The sequence below is a fragment of the Salvelinus sp. IW2-2015 genome, linkage group LG2 (assembly GCF_002910315.2).
Source record: "Salvelinus sp. IW2-2015 linkage group LG2, ASM291031v2, whole genome shotgun sequence".
NCBI lineage: Eukaryota > Metazoa > Chordata > Actinopteri > Salmoniformes > Salmonidae > Salvelinus > Salvelinus sp. IW2-2015.
Window position 1 is genome coordinate 11,791,558 of NC_036839.1, and position 21,516 is coordinate 11,813,073.

At 43.0% G+C, this 21,516-nt stretch overlaps 2 protein-coding genes and 1 long non-coding RNA gene across 3 annotated transcripts in view; 2 read left to right on the top strand and 1 right to left on the bottom strand.

Annotated features, from left to right (window-relative positions):
• Positions 1-7,565, bottom strand: part of LOC111974350 (kalirin-like) — a 334,940-nt gene extending 327,375 nt beyond the window's left edge. Inside the window, 1 exon segment of the mRNA XM_070447056.1 lies at positions 6,896-7,565. Coding sequence (XP_070303157.1) covers positions 6,896-6,962 — 67 coding nt within the window. The 5' untranslated portion in view covers positions 6,963-7,565.
• A 762-nt stretch (positions 7,566-8,327) lies between these two features.
• Positions 8,328-10,011, top strand: LOC111972139 (uncharacterized). The gene is made up of 5 exons (XR_011480845.1): positions 8,328-8,447; positions 8,958-9,140; positions 9,268-9,370; positions 9,503-9,664; positions 9,877-10,011. It is a non-coding gene; the product is annotated as an uncharacterized lncRNA (long non-coding RNA).
• A 9,475-nt stretch (positions 10,012-19,486) lies between these two features.
• The window catches only part of LOC111974361 (myosin light chain kinase, smooth muscle), an 89,870-nt gene continuing 87,840 nt past the window's right edge, over positions 19,487-21,516 (top strand). Inside the window, exon 1 of the mRNA XM_024002085.2 lies at positions 19,487-19,716. The gene's annotated coding sequence lies outside the window, so the exon portion shown is untranslated. The remainder of the gene's footprint in view (positions 19,717-21,516) is intronic.

Sequence of the window (21,516 nt, forward strand, 5' to 3'; positions counted from 1 at the left end):
CCTATCCGTTTCTCCCTCCTCCACGTCAGATCATGACTCAATAATCCTCACAAATCTTCTCTCACTCTCTCTATTACCCCAGTGGTTTACGTCGGCCAATTAGCCATCTGCCACCCTGGTGGCGCGGTGCAGTATAGACTGAGCCTGGTGCTTCTGGCTGGCTGGCTGGCCGCCCAGGGGGAGAGGGGACGGGGAGAGAGGGTTCAGTATACACCCATTGTTCCGGCTGACAGTGGGGGCATCGGAGACCATTGTTCTACCCATGCAGCATGCAGCACAGCCGCCATTTACTACTGGGGCCAGGCCAGTCAGCCAGTGTGGTACCACTACCAGGAGGAGGGGGTTGCCCAGCGATGTAGTACCCAGGCCAGGGCTTGTCACGGTGGGGTGGAACCTGCCTGTCTGTCTGCCTCTCAGACTGCAGGGACACCATGACTCCGTTCAGTTAGCAGTGTTTCATTCCCTTTCACAGATTCTCTTTCATGTGCCAAGATCACAACGCCCTGGCCTGCATTGTTTATGTTTGGTCAGAGCAGATGTGCAGTGGGTGGGTAGGCCTATACTGTCTCAATTGTCAATGCATGACCTGGCAAAATAGGGACTGCACTGAGGTAGCCTAGACATCAAATTATCATTGTAACAATCATGTAATAATGATCTGTTACTTTTAATTGTATGGGTCTATTACTAAGGGGGGAATTAAGTGAAAACTTAACAAAGCAAAGCGAGCCGTGTGAATTAATGTAAATGACACTGGGGAGCCAATTACACTGAGATGTTTTATGTTTTATGTGATGTTTTATGTTTTATGTGATGTTTTATGTGATGTGATGTTTTATGTGCATGTGATGCGCCACACATGAATCTGGTGACTGAGTGCATGGAGTGCCTCATCTGCAGTGCCATGATATTACCTAACAAAGTGGAGCTATCCAAATCAAATCAAATGTTATTGTTCACATACACATATTTAGCAGATGTTATTGCAGGTGTAGCGAAATGCTTGTGTTCCTAGCTCCAACAGTGTAGGAGTATCTAACAATTCACAACAATACACACAAATCTAAAAGTAAAATAATGGAATTAAGAAATATATACAGTGGGGAGAACAAGTATTTGATACACTGCCGATTTTGCAGGTTTTCCTACTTTTCCTACCGTGACACCTACTTACAAAGCATGTAGAGGTCTGTAATTTTTATCATAGGTACACTTCAACTGTGAAAATCACATTGTATGATTTTTAAGTAATTCATTTGTACCCTGCGCCGGCTCTGCGTGCTGTGTCTCCGGGGCGCTGGGAGGGTGCAGTGCACCCTATGCCTGCGCTCCGCCCGTGCCGGGCGAATGTGGGCATTGAGCCTAAGGGAGAGGTGCGAGTGGTATGCTCCCCCACAGCCCGGTTCAACCTGTGCCTGCACTCTGGAGGGTCCGGGCTAAAGTGGTCATCCAGCCTGGAGGAGTGGTGCCAAGGCTGCACACCAGAGCTCCAGTGCTCCCCCACAGCCCGGTCCATCCGGTGCCTCCTCCACGCACCAGGCCTCCTGTAGATCTCCCCAGCCTGGAGGGTCCTGTGGCAGCCCCACGCACCAGGCTGTCTCTCCGTCTCCTCCCTCCAGGTTCTCTCTCCAGTCCGGAGCTGCCAGAGCCGCCCGCCTGTCCGGCGCTGCCGGAGTCTCCCGCCTGTCCGGCGCTGCCGGAGTCTCCCGCTTATTCAGGGCCCGCTGTAAGGGTCCCCAGTCCAGGGCCACTCCAGAGGCGCCACATACAGTGGGGAGAACAAGTATTTGATACACTGCCGATTTTGCAGGTTTTCCTACTTACAAAGCATGTAGAGGTCTGTAATTATTATCATAGGTACACTTCAACTATGAGAGACGGAATCTAAAACAAAAATCCAGAAAATCACATTGTATGATTTTTAAAGTAATTATTTGCATTTTATTGCATGACATAAGTATTTGATCATCAGAAAAGCAGAACTTAATATTTGGTACAGAAACCTTTGTTTGCAATTACAGAGATCATACGTTTCCTGTGTTCTTGACTAGGTTTGCACACACTGCAGCAGGGATTTTGGCCCACTCCTCCCTACAGATCTTCTCCAGATCCTTCAGGTTTCGGGCTGTCGCTGGGCAATACGGACTTTCAGCTCCCTCCAAAGATTTTCTATTGGGTTCAGGTCTGGAGACTGGCTAGGCACTCCAGGACCTTGAGATGCTTCTTACGGAGCCACTCCTTAGTTGCCATGGCTGTGTGCTTCATGTCGTTGTCATGCTGGAAGACCCAGCCACGACCCATCTTCAATGCTCTTACTGAGGGAAGGAGGTTGTTGGCCAAGATCTCGCGATACATGGCCCATCCATCCTCCCCTCAATACGGTGCAGTCGTCCTGTCCCCTTTGCGAAAAAGCATCCCCAAGAATGATGTTTCCACCTCCATGCTTCACGGTTGGATGGTGTTCTTGGGGTTGTACTCATACTTCTCTTCCTCCAAACACGGCGAGTGGAGTTAGACCAAAAAGCTCTATTTTTGTCTCATCAGACCACATGACCTTCTCCCATTCCTCCTCTGGATCATCCAGATGGTCATTGGCAAACTTCAGACAGGCCTGGACATGCACTGGCTTAAGCAGGGGGACCTTGCGTGCGCTGCAGGATTTTAATCCATGACGGCGTAGTGTGTTACTAATGGTTTTCTTTGAGACTGTGGTCCCAGCTTCTTCAGGTCATTGACCAGGTCCTGCCGTGTAGTTCTGGGCTGATCCCTCACCTTCCTCATGATCATTGATGCCCAGAGGTGAAATCTTGCATGGAGCCCCAGACCGAGGGTGATTGACCGTCATCTTGAACTTCTTCCATTTTCTAATTTGCGCCAACAGTTGTTTCCTTCTCACCAAGCTGCTGCCTATTGTCCTGTAGCCCATCCACGCCTTGTGCAGGTCTACAATTTATCCCTGATGTCCTTACACAGCTCTCTGGTCTTGGCCATTGTGGAGAGGTTGGAATCTGTTTGATTGTGTGTGGACAGGTGTCTTTTATACAGGTAACGAGTTCAAACAGGTGCAGTTAATACAGGTAATGAGTAGAGAACAGGAGGGCTTCTTAAAGAAAAACTAACAGGTCTGTGAGAGCCGGAATTCTTACTGGTTGGTAGGTGATCAAATACTTATGTCATGCAATAAAATGCAAATTAATTATTTAAAAATCATACAATGTGATTTTCTGGATTTTTGTTTTAGATTCCGTCTCTCACAGTTGAAGTGTACCTATGATAAAAATTACAGACCTCTACGTGCTTTGTAAGTAGGAAAACCTGCAAAATCGGCAGTGTATCAAATACTTGTTCTCCCCACTGTAAGTGGGCCAAGACTAAGGTGGAGTGGGGTCTACGTCCCACACCAGAGCCGCCACCGCGGTGAAATGCCCACCCAGACCCTCCCCTATAGGTTCAGGTTTTGCGGCCGGTTTTGTCACGTTCTGACCTTAGTTCCTTTTTTATGTCTCCTTTTTGGTTTGGTCAGGGCGTGAGCTGGGGTGGGCATTCGATGTTTTGTTCTAGGTTTTGTATTTCTGTGTTTGGCCTGGTATGGTTCCCAATCAGAGGCAGCTGTCTATCGTTGTCTCTGATTGAGAAGCATACTTAGGTAGCCTGTTCCCACCTGTGTTTGTGGGTAGTTGTTTTGTGTTTGGTCACCTGATAGGACTGTTTCCTTTTTTTGGTGTTTTCTCCTTTGTTAATTTTGTGTTCAGTTTAATATATTCAACACGGACACGTGCCACGCTGCATTTTGGTCCGATCCTTCATACTCCTCGTCAGAAGAAGAAAATCGTTACAGTAGGAAAACCTGCAAAATCGGCAGTGTATCAAATACTTGTTCTCCCCACTGTAAATATTAGATTGAGCAATGGCGGAGTGGCAATGACTAAAATACAGTATAATAGAATATAGTATATACATATGAGATGAGTAAAGCAGTACGTAAACATTATTTAAACATTATTAAAGTGACTAGTGTTCCATTATTAAGGTGGCCAGTGATTCCAAGTCTATGTATACAGGGCAGCAGCCTCTAAGGTGCAGGGCTGCATAACGGTTAACCTTAGCTTTTAAATTAAATGAAAAAGCATCGCCCCTCACCAAACGGTGACTGTGAGCTCAGATAATAAGCATCAGAACCTAAGCCTAACCGTCCAGTCCAGGCAGCCTTTGTGTCATTGGGTACATCCCAAATGGCAGCCTATTCCCTATATAGGTAGTGCACTATATAGGGAATAGGGTGCCATTTGGCACACAAGCACTGGCTCCCTAAGGGAGCAGGTCCTATATCACACGGTGAAGTGGAAAATGAAAAAGGTCCTGGGGGCACCAGGGTCAACCAGCTGCCCCAGCAGATTTGAGCAAGCTGTGTGACTACACACACACTACACCCCACTCTCATATTTAGCACCAACACACTGGCCAGGGCTTTTAATAATGAATAGAGCTAACCCTCTACAACGCCCAATAGCCACTAAGGAACTGTGTAAATATAATTTGGGTTTTATAACCCTATTTTAATACAAAATGTAGGTCTAATTGTGTTATCAATTCATTTGGTTAATAAGCCTACTTCATATTCACAATGTCGGAAGGTCCAATCAGCTAAAGTAGCCCCTTTCAACCCAGATGCTCTGGAGTTTTTTTCTCAGCTTGACTTATTTCTTGCAGACTGAAATGCTAAAGCAAATCAGATACTAATCCACGAGTTTGCCTCTGTCAATCTTCAGCAATTATTATCCAGAATGATGATGGCCCTTCCTCTGCTAGGGAACTACTTAAAAGCCAAGAGCAGCAGCCAAAATTACCCAGCAAAGTGATTGCCATGGCTACCAATTACATATAATCAAAAAGGCAGACGGAGGGAGAAATACAGTTCTACACGGCCCTCTGATTACTTTGTGAGCCTTAAGAGGAAAAGACCTATGTCATGTACACAAGAAAATGCTCCGACTCGGAATCCACTTTACAAAGAGGGGTGAATTAAAGTTCGCGTTCAAGGTTAATCTACCTCTAAGCTCCGAATAAGCAGGCCTGGAGTCTCCTGTGAGGCTCAGGACATAAACCCACTTCAGCGCTCTTTCAGCTGGCCGTTGTGAATGGATTACTACTCATTCAGCCACATAATGTCTTTCTCTCGCACGGTAAACACCCACTCCTAGTTGGTGCTGTGGTTGAGTGGGACCGGGCAAGAGGCCTTTCATGGTTTATGGTCTCTCCCCCTGCCTGCCTGCCCCCAGGGTAGGGCCTGCCATGTTGTATCAATACAACTATCAATGATAGATCGTAGTTGGAGAAACAGGAGCAGATGTCCTCTTTTGGTCTCCACTGTACCACCACAGCAAAGTCATATTCCTCGCCAGTGGCTTTTACAGATCTCGCCATCTGGGAGTCATTTCAATTCCATCTTGGTGTAGAAGAAGAAAAAGCCAGTGCTGCTGTAGTGTGGTTCTGCAGACCTTGACACCAAAGGCAGAATGTATCTGAGCCCGGGGCGCCACTTTTCCCCCAGCTTGTGTTTTGTCCCACTTCCTGGTTCTTATCTGCTCTCCACCTACAGTGGAGGATGCCTGATAGATTATGCCCCAGTTACAATGAGGATGCTTTGCATAAAAACAGTAAGAGCCTTTCCAGTATGACCTCCCTCTGAGGAAAGAGGAAGGGAGCTCCTACTCTCATTCTAACTGACTTACAAAAAAGGAGGGAACACAGTCAGACAGCCACAACTGAAAGAATAGGGCACCCTATTCCCTTTATAGTGCACTACTTCACCCTATTCCACTACCTTTGACCAGTGTATTCCCTATAGTGCACTACATTTGACCAGAGCCAAGGCCCTGGACAAACTTAGTGCATTATTTAGGGAATAGGGTGCCATTTGGGATGCAGGCCTAGTCTTTTGCCCGGCCCTAATAACCACTTATCCCACTGATTAAGCTGTAAATGGAGATACATATTTTTGTGTGAGATGGGAACTACTTCGTAGTGGGTGTGTGGCGGCAGAGATGGGTGTGATTCCCATGCACTAGACTACAGTGAGATGGAGAGGCAGGGTGTGTCCTCCCTTCTCCAGTAGAGCAGGCAGAATGTGTGCGACACACACACACACACACACACACACACACACACACACACACACACACGCAGACTGCTCAGGGATACACATTGTGTAGAGGCACTAAACATGAAGCAGTGTCAGACTGCTGGGGTTGTCCCTGAGAAACTGCCTTTCCACTGTGATGGGAGTCCCCCACTAACGGTTACAGGCACCCATTTAACATTAAGCAGTCCAGGGTGGTATACTCTACTTTATGAATGGCAAAGATCATCTTAATCCCTATGACAAGTGTTTACTAACACAAACTGTATCTGTCTGTCTGTGTGTGTGTGTGTGTGTGTGTGTGTGTGTGTGTGTGTGTGTGTGTGTGTGTGTGTGTGTGTGTGTGTGTGTGTGTGTGTGTGTGTGTGTGTGTGTGTGTGTGTGTGTATAAGTCATTAGTTCACGGTCCTGCAATAAGAGTGTATGAGGGTAAATATCCAACAAAAGAAAGTGTCCTTTATACACTTTCCACCCCCAATACAGCCTAATTGAACATTAATATACAAAATATGACATCATTTTACAGATTTCCTCAATTCAATGCTTACAGAGTGTAAATGAATACCAAAGACTGTGAAAACCACACTCTTTGGACTGGTAACTAAGCCGAGGAACTCACAGAAACCAAGTGTGGCTATGAATGAGATGGATTTGCCATAGGTTCAACACAATAGCCTACCCCAAACAACACTGGATGTATCAAAACGTTTCACTTCACAGAGGGAAATGGTTTCAAATACTGTACTTTCATCCTACCTGTTTTGAAAAACGCATCCGTATCGGAATCATTTGGACCCTCCTCGGCTCCTTCAGCTGAATTCATGTTTTCTCCTTGAGGATGTCAGAGACAATGTAGCGCGAAATATATCCAGTGATTACTATAACCAAATCAGTGCACGAGCTTCTTCATGTTCTTGAGTTCTTTGTCACAGCTGTTCGCTTTCCAGTCGTGGGTTCCCGTCCTTGTTACGAGCTCCAAGGAGCAGGGCTGTATTTTGCGCTCTATTGTTTAAAACTCTACCTCCTCCTCTCGCAGCCCCAGCGCCACAAAAGGAACCCAAGGCGCGTGTGACACAATGAAGATCCCGTAAGATTGCAAATGGGTTGTTCTACTGGCAAATCAACGGATTTATTCTAAACGCCATACGTCTTGAGTATAATATAGCCGGAGCAGCTGTAGCCTACAAAGACAAGGCATCAGCATGTGGTTGCATTAGAACGGTTTCTTGGCAGTTCATTCTAGTGATGTCACGAAATCTGCATAATGGAACTGGTTTGGCTATATAAAAAAAAGCATCAACATGATTTTACATCTGTACGTTTTCTGGGGGAAAAAAACGTATAATAGCAAGCTAATATCCGTATATTCCAACAAATTAATTGTATTCTTATTGATTGTAAAATCCACTAATCGCGCAGATACAAGCAGTATCATCAGGGGTGTATTCCTAACAATAGCTCAGAATCGGACCCCTCCACACCCTCCTCCGCCCCTAAACACACGCCCCCTAAACAAACTCCTTTCCCTTTTCACGTAATTGCTGGTGAGTAAAGTGCTCGCTGTAGAGAAAGTTTACACAAGAAGCCATGTAATTAAATATAACTACTTTCTACAAACCTATGTTTTTTTGAGGGGGGGGGGGGGCAATCACAAAATGTAAAGTCACGCTGCTAAGGATCATGACTAGAAAAAAACGATTTGTTAATCTATTGGCCAACTACACATTTCGCTCCCTTCATCCCATGAGTTAATAAGACCACGTCCTGTTATTCAAATGCCCATTCTTGGTCCCGCTGATGCCCTCTATCGAGAGATATGCCATAATATGCCTAATTGGGAGGAAATTCGATATGGAAGCACATGGGAACTATCCCAAAAGTCATTCTATGACATTTAGTAGCCTGATTCTTGTCAGCAGTTTCCGGTGGATTTGAATTAAGTATTTGTGTAGCTTTCCCCAAACATGAAAGTAAATTAAAGTTAAGGTTCGCTGTTGATATTTCATTAGGCTTTTAAAATCAAAAATGAATCGCATTCAATGTGGCACTGTGATCACGCTGTTGTCTGTCTGCTAGATAGAAAGCTAAACATTACCATCTAGTGGTAGCCTAGTGTTTTCTGTAGACCACCAACAACGTGAGACAGCGCAATTAAGCCTGCACGTCACAAGAACGTCAAGCTAGCGGCGTTACTTGGCTACCTACCTGGCAGGTATTCGTTTAAAAATAAACATATTAAACAGAAACGGAGAGGAGTAGGCTATACTAGATGTGTTTTCTTTCTTGGGATAGAGCTAAAAGAGTTTAAGTAAGTTTTAAAAAATGTATTATTTCTTATTTATGTTGGAATTCATACCTATGTTAAAAAAACATACCTGTGCTCACTGGCAGAAAAACACATTGGATTGTTACCACTAAAGCTAATGGTTAGTCCTAAAGAAAACATTTTGGGGAAAAAAGATGAGGCTTAACGTTACATTTTCTATCAAGGCAAACTTAAAAAACAGAGAGATGAACTTCTTGATAAAAAAAACACTTGATTTACTTGTAAAAACAGCATGACAAACCAATTCATCCGGGCATCAGGATTTGAATGGTGGCATGGGGGCTCTACAAATCACTTTTAGGTTGCCACAAATAACAATCAAAAACATGTAACATAATTAAATTAAATAACAGCATAATGAAATGATATAGGGTTGTGGACATAAAGTATAAGATTAATGAAAAGAAAAACTGAAAAAGTTAGCTATATAGCTAGTAGATGAAAAAACTTTGATAAAATGCCTCTCTCTCTCGCTCTCTCTCTCTCTCTCAGAACACCTTTAGGACCCTCTGTGTTCCCAGACATGTCTAGGCCTAATTCAAGTGGAAGTGGAAGTGGATGCAGTCACACTGGAATGAGTGTTCATATTCCACAAGAGTTGCCAGACTTTTTGCTGCAGTTCACCAAAGATGCCATCAGAGCTCAGCCAGAGGATATTATTGAGTATTCCACTGCGTGAGTTCAAAAAACACTTGAAGGAGCAGATGCTTCTTTGCATTCCATCATTTCACTGTATGCACCATATTTTATTGTAAACACACAGTGAGGAGGTTTCAAACCCCATACTATTTTGTTTGTGTAGGTACTTCACAGCTATGGTGAAAGGACAGCCTTTTTCAGTGAAACCAAATCCTGAAACCAAGCTAGAACTGACAAATGAGATATTGGGAATTCTACATTCCCAGGTATAATATCTCAGGTCTTTTTCTTGATGTATGATTTGAGTACACTTGCCGTTAACAAATTGTCATGATGCCGAATCAAGCAACACAGGTTAGGCCAACTAACCTGGAATCCTTTTCAAATCTATCTCCCAGTTATCTGAAAGGGGGACCGTTAGAAAGTTGGAGATTGGGCTCATATGGAAAAGTTTGAATATGCCAGAGAATACCTTGAACCACATCCTTTCAATGGGAAAGTTTGGTGAAGAAATTGAATGGAATAAATTCCTTGCTTCATGCTGCAGTTATCTTGGAAAGGTAAATAATATTTACTAAATATAAATGCATTCAACATGTAATTGTTTTTATGTCATTTCATTGTAGATTGTACATCTCTCACATTACCAATGAAGTATGTCTCCCTTGAGAAAGAGGACTTCTGAGCTCAATGGGACTTCCTAGTTAAAGGTTAAATAAAAAAGTACACTATATTCAAAAGAAAGTCAACCTCTTAGTCCATCTCTTGACAGAATGTCAAAGATGCCTTGACTCAGGCCTGCTACATAATGAACTGCGATTCCAACTGTAAGCCTCCAGATGCATGTGTGTCCTTTGAAACCTTCCGGTTTCTCTACACCTACCTGGCAGTTGGGAATGAGAACATCTCACAGTCGCAGATTGACAGAGTTCTCAGATATCTGCAAAAGAGAGCGTGAGTACAAAGCATTTTATGACACCTCGATTATAAATTATAATTTAATTTTCCCTGTATCCTGTTTTTTTTCTCACAGGATCTCGAACAATGGTGTGGTAAAAGTATCAGACTTCATCAACAATCGCAAATTGCGTCTGGATCCAACTAACTGATTCATCTTTACAGGCTGTCAATCAGGTCCCATTGTAGTGGAAATAAATGTGATTATATTTAACTTAGACTCAAAGTAGTCTTTTTTCTGCTTTACATTGACTGCTAAAACATTTGATCTTACAGTTTTTTTTTTATCGCTTTGGTACTATTTTCACAAGTATGTGGTACATTTTCACAACTCTTAGTACAAAACTCCAAACTGATCTCACTTGTAACGCAGCCAGTCTTTCAGTCAAAACCTGTCATTGTGCATTCACTTAGATTGTAAACATCTCTCACCACACAACCATTGATTCAAAATATAAATGTATTTTGAAATCTAATGATAACATTGGTTCAATGATCAAACCACAACATACTGATATATTGTCAATTTAGTCGTTTTAACTGTCAGTTAATCCAATAGCAAATAATGCAAGATACGTGTTTCAGAACCCTTAGACATGCTGAAAGGAATATTCTACATAATATCTATCCAATGTGTAATCAAAGGTGTGATCAATGAAGACATCCTCTAAAATAATTAATGCAAAAAAAAAAAAATCATATAACTGCAACATAGGTGTACTGTGTGTAATCAAATGTAACAAAAAATCGAATTAATGAAAATAACACAATGTTTTGCACGCATTCATTTGCATCAAGCCTGTCTTGAGCATTTGGCCATAAATTCTCATCCATATCACAGTGAATGTCCTCATTGTTCATGCACCGCAGAAAACCCCTTTTGGCATGGCGAATCCAAGCTTGACATTGGTCTGCATTGATGTCGTCGCATGCCTCATCCATGGCCAGAAAGAGGGTGGCATGCTCATGGGATGGTGATCGTACACGTTCCACCTTCATGCTGAAAAAAAATCCTCAATAGGGTTGAGAAAATGAGAGTATGGGGCAGGTATAGGGCCACAAATCGGGGATAGGCCCGAAACCATGCCTTTATGGTGGATCCTGACATTGACAATGACATAGGTAACCCCTTGACCTTGACAGGCCTGCTCAATTTCATTTAGAAACACAATGAGGTGTGCAGCTTTGTAATGGCCCAGGTCCTAGGTCCTTTGTAATGGCCCAGAGATGTTTCCCCCACGTTGTCCAGGCACTTGGATGGTCGCCGTTGGCCGATGAGGTTCCGCCCATGGCGCTGAGTTTTGGCCAGGTTGAAGCCCGCTTCATCAACAAAGATATACTTGTGATGGTTCACAGCAGCATCAAGCACCATCTCCTTCTAAAAATATATTTTGGTTAGTTATTTTTACAGTATAGTTCCAATATGATATTGTGAAGTAGCATGTACATCAAATAGTAACAGTAATACAGTATATAGTGCTGTACCTGAACATACTCTGCCCTCTGTTGTTTCACCCGGTCGTTGTTTCTCTCAAAAGGCACCAGGTAAATGTGTTTCATAGATACCTGGTGCCTCTTCAAAGGGCGGGCGATTGAGCAGGCCTGTCAAGGTCACTTGGTCTGAAGCAAAGTGATGAAATCTGTTGGTATTATCAGAAAGATTAGTGCTTTGGTTCATCAGGCTTGCTTCCTAACTTTAGACTATAGCTTAATTTACCCATATCTCATTTACTGTAATATTGTCTGGGCCTGTCACGCCCTGGCCATAGAGAGGCTTTTATTCTCTATTTTGGTTAGGCCAGGGTGTGACTAGGGTGGGCATTCTAGTTTCTTTATTTCTATGTTTTCTGTTTCTATGTTTTGGCCGGGTATGCTTCTCAATCAGGGACAGCTGTCTATCGTTGTCTCTGATTGGGAATCATACTTAGGCAGCCTGTTTTGCCACCTTAGTTGTGGGTAGTTGTCTGTGTTAGTGGCCTGTATAGCCCTAGTCAGCTTCACGGTCGTGTTTGGTGTTTATTGTTTTGTTGGCGACATTTATAACATTAAAAGAAATGTACGCTTACTACGCTGCACCTTGGTCCTGTCATTTCCGTGACAGGGCCAGTACATATGCTTCCTACCTACACAAATTAATCATCATACAAAATAACCTCCTCTAATTACCTGGCTCCATCTGCAGCTTTGTTTAAGAAACTCAATATCTTGTTTATGTATGACATTAATGTACTCAAATTCTGCACTTTCATCTACAAATACTCATACCTCCCAGAAAGTTCACCTAAACCCTTCAATGGATTCTTCCAGGTTCATTCTGACATCCATCAATGTAACATAAGACACTGTGATAACCTTCACCCTCCCCACTGCCGTACCTCACATAGTCAATTCTCTATCAGATACAGAGGTACCATACTCAGGAATTCTTATCTTCACATTGCAAAAATATCATCATCCCTCAATACCTTCAAGCGAAGACTTGTGGTCAGCCGGATGAACCAAACTACGCAGTAATTTCCTCCATATAGCCTAACTCTCACATGCACACACACATTTAAACAAATATGTATATATATATTATTTTTTCGTTTTTATGTGATTACTGATCAATTCATTTATTAATTTATAATTAGCAGGTTTTGTTATCTGTTTTAACAAACCTTTTAGATTTTTGTACTTATGTATTGTATCTCGTTTTTTTGTGGTGTGGTTTTACTTTTTATATAAACCCTTGGGCTTCCAAGCACACCTGCACACCGTTTTTAAAATGTGTTTTTATCTGTATTGTTGTCTATCACTTGTTTTCTTTGGTGCAAATAAAGAAATAAAGCAAAATAAAAGTCAATGGATGCCACATTGGCAAAGGTGTCATCGTTCACCTCAATGGCCTGCTTTATTTCGGACAGCCGTATGTCATTCCTGGCCCTCCCCATTTCCCCCACTGCCCACTCCTGCTGGTCGATCAGCACACGACCACCACCATGGGGTCTTCTGTCAATTCTGAGGTTAGAACAGAGTATACTGTCAATAGATCATACTGTAAGAATACTGTAACATGTTTTGTGAATGTACATGCATTACAATATGTAATTTACTCTAAATGTAATGGTAAAGCATAGTGCATATCCTGCAGACTTACCAGTTTTCTTGGCGAAATGTTCTCATGATCAAATTGAGAGTTTAACTAATCTGTCTGCCTCTGCCATGGTAAGGCCTTTGTTTACCACATGGTCAACGATGATGGCCAAGACTTCATTAGACATAACAGTTCCCTGCCGTTTGCCTCCTTCTCTCTGATGTTCACCTCTTTGACGGGCCCATGCCCATCTCTTTGACAGGGCCCATGCCCATCTCTTTGACAAGGCCCATGCCCATCTCTTTGACAGGGCCCATGCCCACCTCTTTGACAAGGCCCATGCCCATCTCTTTGACAGGGCCCATGCCCACCTCTTTGACAGGGCCCATGCCCACCTCTTTGACAGGGCCCATGCCCACCTCTTTGACAAGGCCCATGCCCACCTCTTTGACCTCTTTGACAGGGCCCATGCCCACCTCTCTGAGCCGTTTGATTTCTCCCTCTCCTTTGCTGTCTATCCTGCTCCTTGTTGGAAAAAATTGCAATTCTTCACACATCCCCTTTTACAGTATATGGTGACCAAATGTGGTTACCACAATGTGAAATCAATGAACATCATTATGTATGGTTACCATGTATCATACATGTCATTTAGATGTTTATACTTTACAAACACACATTATTTTACTAAAAATCCATATTTAGTAGACAAACCAGTTTAAAATCTATAGGTTTACCAAACGGTGATTAACCATTAAGCACAGTTGGATTAAGTGATGGCCAAATGTATTTAAACAAATGAGAAGAGAATCATATGAAAAGTATTGTGAGCATTGCGTTTTGAAAGGCAATTACTTTAAATGAAAGGTATTTCTAGATGAAACTGATTAGGTTTGGTGAAAAAGTTACTGTGTGATTGTGTGTTGAAAATGTGCTTAAAGTTGAGAAAAAATATCCTTTTTGATGATCTGTTTTGAGTTTTTAAATAAGAGTTGTGAAATTTTACCACATACTTGTGAAAATAGTACCAAAGTGCAAAAATATATAAAATGTAAATACTACAAAAGCGGCTTATTTTCCAAAGTAACCTTCAATATGATAAGATAGCATCAATGTTTTCACATGGTGCAGAGTTTTGTAGTACAGTCAGTGTGTGCGCGCATGTGTGTGTACACGCTTGCGTGTTTCTGTGTGCCTGCCTGTGTGTGTACAGTATGCATGCATATTTCTGTGTGTGCTTGCATGCGTTCATGTGTGTGTATGTGAAAGTGCACTGCGAGTGTGTCGTCCCACAGATGGACCCGCTGGGCCACCAGGTGCCAGGAAGTGACAGCCTTCCTCAACCAACTAGGTCAGCCCTGACACGGCCACCAATACACAAAGTTCTCTCGGGCTATTAAGCTTGCTCAACTCTGAATGTGTGTGCTGTGTAAGGCTGCAAAGTTTGCATTTCACTAGGGCAGTCCAATTCTGATATTTTTTTTCACTTTTAAGCAATCACATGAGATCTTTTCACATCAGCTCTTTTTCATTAGTGAAAAAAAAAGACCCGAATTGGGCTGCCTGTGTAAATGCAGCCTAAGCTACATATAATTTTTATGATTATCTGATTTCTGGCAAACCATGTTGGATTTGGTTTGATATTTTCTTTACCCCATAGCTATATCTCCAATTAACTTGTGGTAATTGAAACTCTCCTTTGTGTATCTTGTCATCAACAAATGCTAAGTGGAATTTGAATCGCTAAATTGTAATTTCAGAGATAGATTCCTTTGTTGGTTGTGTTCGTGATTGGAATAGGCTGTCTACTAGGCCTAGGCTATACATACGGGTAGATGAGATAATATTGTAAATGGTCCTCTGATTGCACGGTGCGTTCCAGCTCCTACCGTTTCCATGGTCACCTGAGCATGGAATGTTCTGCAGTCTAAGTGAGCTGTGGGCCAGGCGGCCTGGAGCCATCAGACTAAGGCCTGTTAACAGGGCATTGAGCACCGGTTCTGCCAGGATGATTCATGCTTTACCCACAGAGACAGGCCCACAGGATGAGACAAATGCACAGCAAATGGTTAAAGCATCCAAAGTCCTAATATGGACACTGTAAACCTAAGTCAGGTTTAAGTTGAGTGTATTATGGGGGGGAGCCTATACCTTGTCTTGGAAGAATGATCATGACTATTATGATTTCAATTGTTTGGCCAGATTCTACCAAGTGAAGAAAGCAGCTGTACTGTACATAAAATACATCACAGAGCCATGAAAATCTAGAGACAGTGAAATACCTCCTTTGAGTGTGTAGTATGCTCTGATCCTCTTCATTACAAGCTCTATAGAGTATATTACTGAACCCTGGTTACGGGAAACGAAGCCAAGGCACGTGCTGCATGCACCCTAAAAGGTATCATCCTTTATAGAGTAGATTTAGCATATCTGCAAATCACAGGTAAAATAGTCTGTAGGAAAAATGAATATTTCGAAAGAGATTGGGCAGATGACCACAGGTCCTTATGGGAGAGTGGGAGAGCTGTTGCATGTATTGGGCAGAGAACTACTCACGGGACAGCTGGGACACATCATTTAGTAGGACACTTTCTAACTTCCGTCAGGAGATGGCGCTATAGGCACCAGAAGGCTTGGGTTACATTGTAATGCTGTATGGATAAACAATTGTTATGGATTTTGCAACATATTTGAAACATAATCACTGTACACAAAAATTACACAAATTGTGCAACTGCAATATTCTCCCCAAAAGTCCTTACAACAAATAAGTCTCAGTACCTTACACATTTCATTTTACGAACCAACATTTTGTGGCCAAAACCAGGCCATAAAACATTCCTAAAAACCACACAGTGGGTTGAATGCTTTAATCAGTGGAGTGTGTTGGCCAATTACAGAGATACAGCCACAAACTGACAGGAAGAAAATAATTACACCATCAACTAAATGAGATAAGCAGATCAGTGGCGCCTGAGATCACCACCCTTTCAAACAGACTCCTCTAAAGGTTAAGGTCAACAAGGTTATACAATAGCTAGCTCTGGTCCAGGGTGTTAGCGCAGCTTTTAACACTGAGCCCCTTAATAACAGCGTTAGCAGCCATACTAACGCCCTGGACAAGAGCAATACAGTAGCCTACATGTTATGGTAAGGTCAGGACCATTTTGAAAATGAGCATTTATGTTATATTATCATAATAAAATGTTCCATCCTGGTTCAAATGTTATGGTCGTTTTTAATAGGCCAGTGGAATATATTTGGAAATTGGTGAATTAATAAAAGTGTGGAGTGTGAAAAACACTAGAACACTCCAATAAAGCATACCAAATGTTTTTCACTGCATGATTTAAGATACACAACTAATGTGTAGGAGGAGATGATTTTGCCAACTCTCCATATTGAAACGCAAATGTCAAACTGCCTTCCCTAGAGCAGGGTTAACACTGCATGTGGAGGAAATCACAGAGGGGGGTTTCCTATACATCTGTGTTTCAGACAGTTTAGGATTGTTTTGTCTGGAGTTTTCGTTTGAGGCAGCACTCCCAGAGAATGTTTACTTTTACCTTTCCGGTGGGCTAGCTACTCTTGATCTGATTCCCATGCTGAAGTAGCCTACTGCAAGACCTGCCTCTTTCTGGAATGGGTAGGGGGGAGTCACCATATTTACATGTAATATGACATTACTTTACAGAAGCTGAACACATAACAGTGTATATCATTGTTTTATGACGTTTGTTGTAGCTAACCTGGGTAAAGCAGGAGAACTGCTTAAAACCCATCCAGAGGTATAAACCCTGTTGCTCGTTTGCTTGACCAACACAGTTCACTAGAGGGTAGGAAAAGACTAAGTTACAGATAATACACTGATATGCTGATGTACTGATAGACTGAAGTGTAATAGTATAATGTAGTACAATATCCACTAGAGAGCACTGATGTAACACTGATGCTGACCTCTCAATGCACATTTGGAAAATGAGTTATCTGTTAAAAAAAGTTAGATGAGGTTATGGTGAGTTTGCAGTTTGACTTACAGAGCTTCCAATGTGTGTTATTTGATCAAATTGGTGACCATACTAAATGAATGCCATATTTCCTTTGCATAAACTTAAGAAACATATCCCATCATATTATCATCAAATCACAAGTTATATTGACACTTTCTCTCAACCTCTTTTGTTTCTTGCGTATGGACTGTTTCTTACATCCAGCCCACTGACATCTTTTTGCTTTCTGTGTTTCCTACATAGCACTGCCATCATTGAGTGTTGCAAGTCAGCTGCAAGTCAAGAAATGCATTTCACTGGGTGCTGTAACAGCCAGAAGATGTGGCAGGTGTTTTCACTATTCAGCCTCTTACTTGAATCCCACACTGACTAAATGACCATTCCACATGTTACAACTGTCTGCCTCAACTCTTGCGACAGCTCAGCTCCAAGAACATGTATTTTTCACAGTAATATTTAATCAGCACAAAAATAACTACACTTTAAATGGGGCTTTCAAAAATGGTGTTCAAGCCAGTGGCTGTTTGTCCCTAGTTACCACAGCCACAAAGTCAAAATGAGGCTAGGCATAAGGTTAGCAGTGTGGTTAAGGTTAGGGTTGGGTTTAAAATCCGATTTTAAGAAAATAAATTGCAGAAATAGGCGGGGATTAGCCATAATTATGACTTTGTGGCTGTGATAACTAGTGACGACCCTAGTGGCTCTTGGTGATAGTTGTGAACTATGGTGTCTGAACTGATTGTGGAGTGAATACAGTGACAAATGCAGAGGAGAAACAGCTCTAGACTGTCCTTTTTGTTTTGAGTAATCACAACCTGTCCAGGTAATGATGCAAGTAAGCCTGATAGGCTATTTCAGTTTCGCAACTGGGTATTCAAGGTAATCAATACATCACTATATATACAAAAGTATGTGGACACCCCTTCAAATTAGTGGATTCAGCCATTACAGCCACACCCATTGTTGACAGTTGTATAAAATCGGGCACACCGCCATGCAATCTCCATAGACAAACATTGGCAGTAAAATGGCCTTGCTGAAGAGCTCAGTGACTTTCAACGTGGAACCGTCATAGGATGCCACCTTTTCAACAAGTTAGTTCATCACATTTCTGCCCTGCTGGAGCAACAAACTGCTCAGCCACGAAGTAGTAGGCCACACAAGCTCACAGAATGGGACCGACAAGTGCTGAAGCGCGTAGCGCGTAAAAAGCGTCTGTCCTGGTTGCATCACTCACTACCGAGTTCCAAACTGCCTCTGGGAGCAACATCAGCACAATAACTGTTAGTCGGGAGTTTTATGAAATGGGTTTCCATGGCCGAGCAGCCACACACAACTCTAAGATCACCACGTGCAATGCCAAGCGTCGGCTGGAGTGATGTAAAGCTTGCCTCCTTTGGACTCTGGAGCAGTGGAAACGTGTTCTCTGGTGTGATGAATTACGCGTCACCATCTGGCAGTTCGACAGACTAATCTGTAAAGTTTGGTGAAGGAGAAAAAATGGTCTGGGGCCATTTTTCATGGTTTGAGCTAGGCCCCTTAGTTCCAGTGAAGGGAAATGTTAACGCTACAACATACAATGACATTCTAGACGATTCTGTGCTTCCAACTTTGTGGCAACAGTTTGGGAAAGGCCCTTTCCTGTTTCAGCATGACAAAATGCCCCCTTGCACAAAGGAGGGCATACAGAAATAGTTTGTCGAGATTGGTGCAGAAGAACTTGACTGGCCTGCACAGAGCCCTGACCTCAACCCCATCAAACACCTTTGGGATGAATTGGAATGCGAACTGCGAGCCAAGCCCAATCACCCAACATCTGTGCCCGATCTCACTAATACTCTCTCACTAATACTCTCGTGGCTGAATGGAAGCAAGTCCCTGCTGCAATGTTCCAACATCTATTGGAAAGCGTTCTCAGAACAATGGAGGCTGTTATAGCAGCAAAGGGGGCACCAACTCCATATTAATGCCCGTGATTTTGGAATGAGATGTTCGACGAGCAGGTGTCCACATACTACTCATGTAGTATATGTGTCAAGGATTGAAAGTTGGTTACATTTCAGAATATGGCTTTCTGATTGTAGGCTATGTGGAATAAGCACTGAATAGCCTACGTAAGTTATCTATTTGAATTTACCAGTTGAAATTTGTGAACGAATCCTCAAATAAATCGTGGAAGAAGCTGAGAGCAAAATACATCATGTAGTTACATCATTTCATACATCAATTTACAAATGCTGTGTGACCCAGACCAGGCAGTACATTTGGGGATAGATCTGCAGATTTTCAGACCTCCCCCTTTCCCATCTCGCACGACCAATGAAAGGTCTCACAACGTATGTTAGGATTGACGCCAAAAAGTTTGATACTGGCAACGAATCCCGCAAGATCTTACCAAAGTAGACGGCGATACATCCGACGGATGAGTGACCCATCTGTCTTTGAAAGCGCAATACATTTTCTCTGCTGAATGGTTCTAGGAGAAGTTTATCTCATCAGAGTGAAAAGTTAGAGCAGAGGAGCAGCGCTTCACGTTGGCGAGACGCTATTTTGGCAACGTGCTCTTTTGGTAAGTCCAAGTGAAATATTGAAAATGTTTGTCTCAGCCTACCTGTAACTCTGGGATATCACTGCACCTACAAAGGGTTGCTCTGATCATGGTAGGCTATTGCATAAACGTTTCGAATGAAGGAACTCTGATCTGATCATGACAATAGAGAACTTTTATTATTGCCTCCTTATTATTGATTTAGCTTACTCTATTATTGATGTGACTACAATCGTTTGTATGAATTTCCATTTTCAAATACATCGACTTCTTAAAATTATTTTTTTTACTTTAAATTAATCTGTGAAATTACTATTGATATTATTCTACTGAATTATTTGAAAAAGCCTAATACTTTACCACAATATTTTCAATCTATAGTTCTTGTTGTTGAGCTTTTCATTTTTTGCATTTTAGTTTCAAATTCCACATAAACATTGCAGTAGATGATTCGAAAATCACGTGGTGTGTTTTATCTCAAGGTGTTCTCAGGGCAATTTGTATTATTCTGTACTTCTATCTGTGTCACTCCATTTAGTATGATATGTTACGTTAGGTTACATTATGAATGGAATAGCGGTCGTACAATATCATACATATTACCCGGTCATGCAATAGAATACGAATTGGATGACGTAACTTAACATGCGTCTTGGAGGACATATATAATTAAATACGTGTCCACAACAGAGGATCGCGTACTCGAATTGAACGGTTTATTAACCAGAACTCACAGGCTGCTGTTTGGCCATAGCCTACTCCAAACAAATCCGTAAACAACAACAGGCATCCAACTCTCTGTCAGGATGTAAAAAGAGATCAAACAATAGCAAGCATGGTCTTTCAACCTGCAGTGCCTGACCTCCTGCCCCACTCCACCAACCACACGAACACCTGGCACCAGAATATTCCAGGCATTCCTTTGGTTGGCAGACAACAGGTTGACTGGCATGCCAGACCCGCAAAACCGGATACTGGTAAAGTGCACCACAATAAAGGAACAACATAACTTAGGCACACACAGTTGTCTATGTGGGTCGCTACAGCGCCAAACTTGCTGAACATAACTGCTGTGAGGGAGTCTACGGTGGTTTCTTCCTCTTGGTCAGGCAGAGCGTAGGCCATTTTGTAAAATAGTCCATGGCCGTGAGCACCCAGTGGTTTCCACTGTCTGGTGGGGAATGGACCGATTACATCCACTCCCACTCTCTCCATGGGGGCCCCGACTGGACACTGTTGGAGCTGTGTGTGAGAGCGGCATAGAGGGCCCTTTCTCGCTGTGCAGCTGTCGCAGCGGCGGCAAAAGTCCTCCACATCCCTCTTGTGCTGCCACCAGTAAAAGCCTTGACAGAGGGTTTTTGTGACCCCAAAGTGTTCAGTCCCTACTCATCCATGGATGCCCTGGAGCACAGCCTCTTGCAGTGCTTTGAGGACCACCACCTGCCACCTCTCTTCTCCTGTAGCTGGCCCTTTCCATGCATGCTGTAGCACACCCATAGCCAGCCGCAGAGCCCTGAACTTTTACCACAGCCCTTTGGTGAGAGCGTTGCCATTCAGCCGTGTTGACCACCTGCAGCTCACAGCAGACAGGCACGTGACATAATATGGCACAGGCCCCCTCCTCCGTACACAGCTCTCACGGGCCTCTCTCCGCTCAGTGGTGGAACCCACCTGCAGTACACGGCTGGTGGGACATGGCATTGGAGTGGCTTACGACTGAAGCTCCTTCAACCAGCATGCGACCTTCCTCTCTGGCACTTTGAAAGACTTGAGGCACTGGAGGGCAGAGTGGTCAGTCCTTACCATGAAGGGCAGGCCACC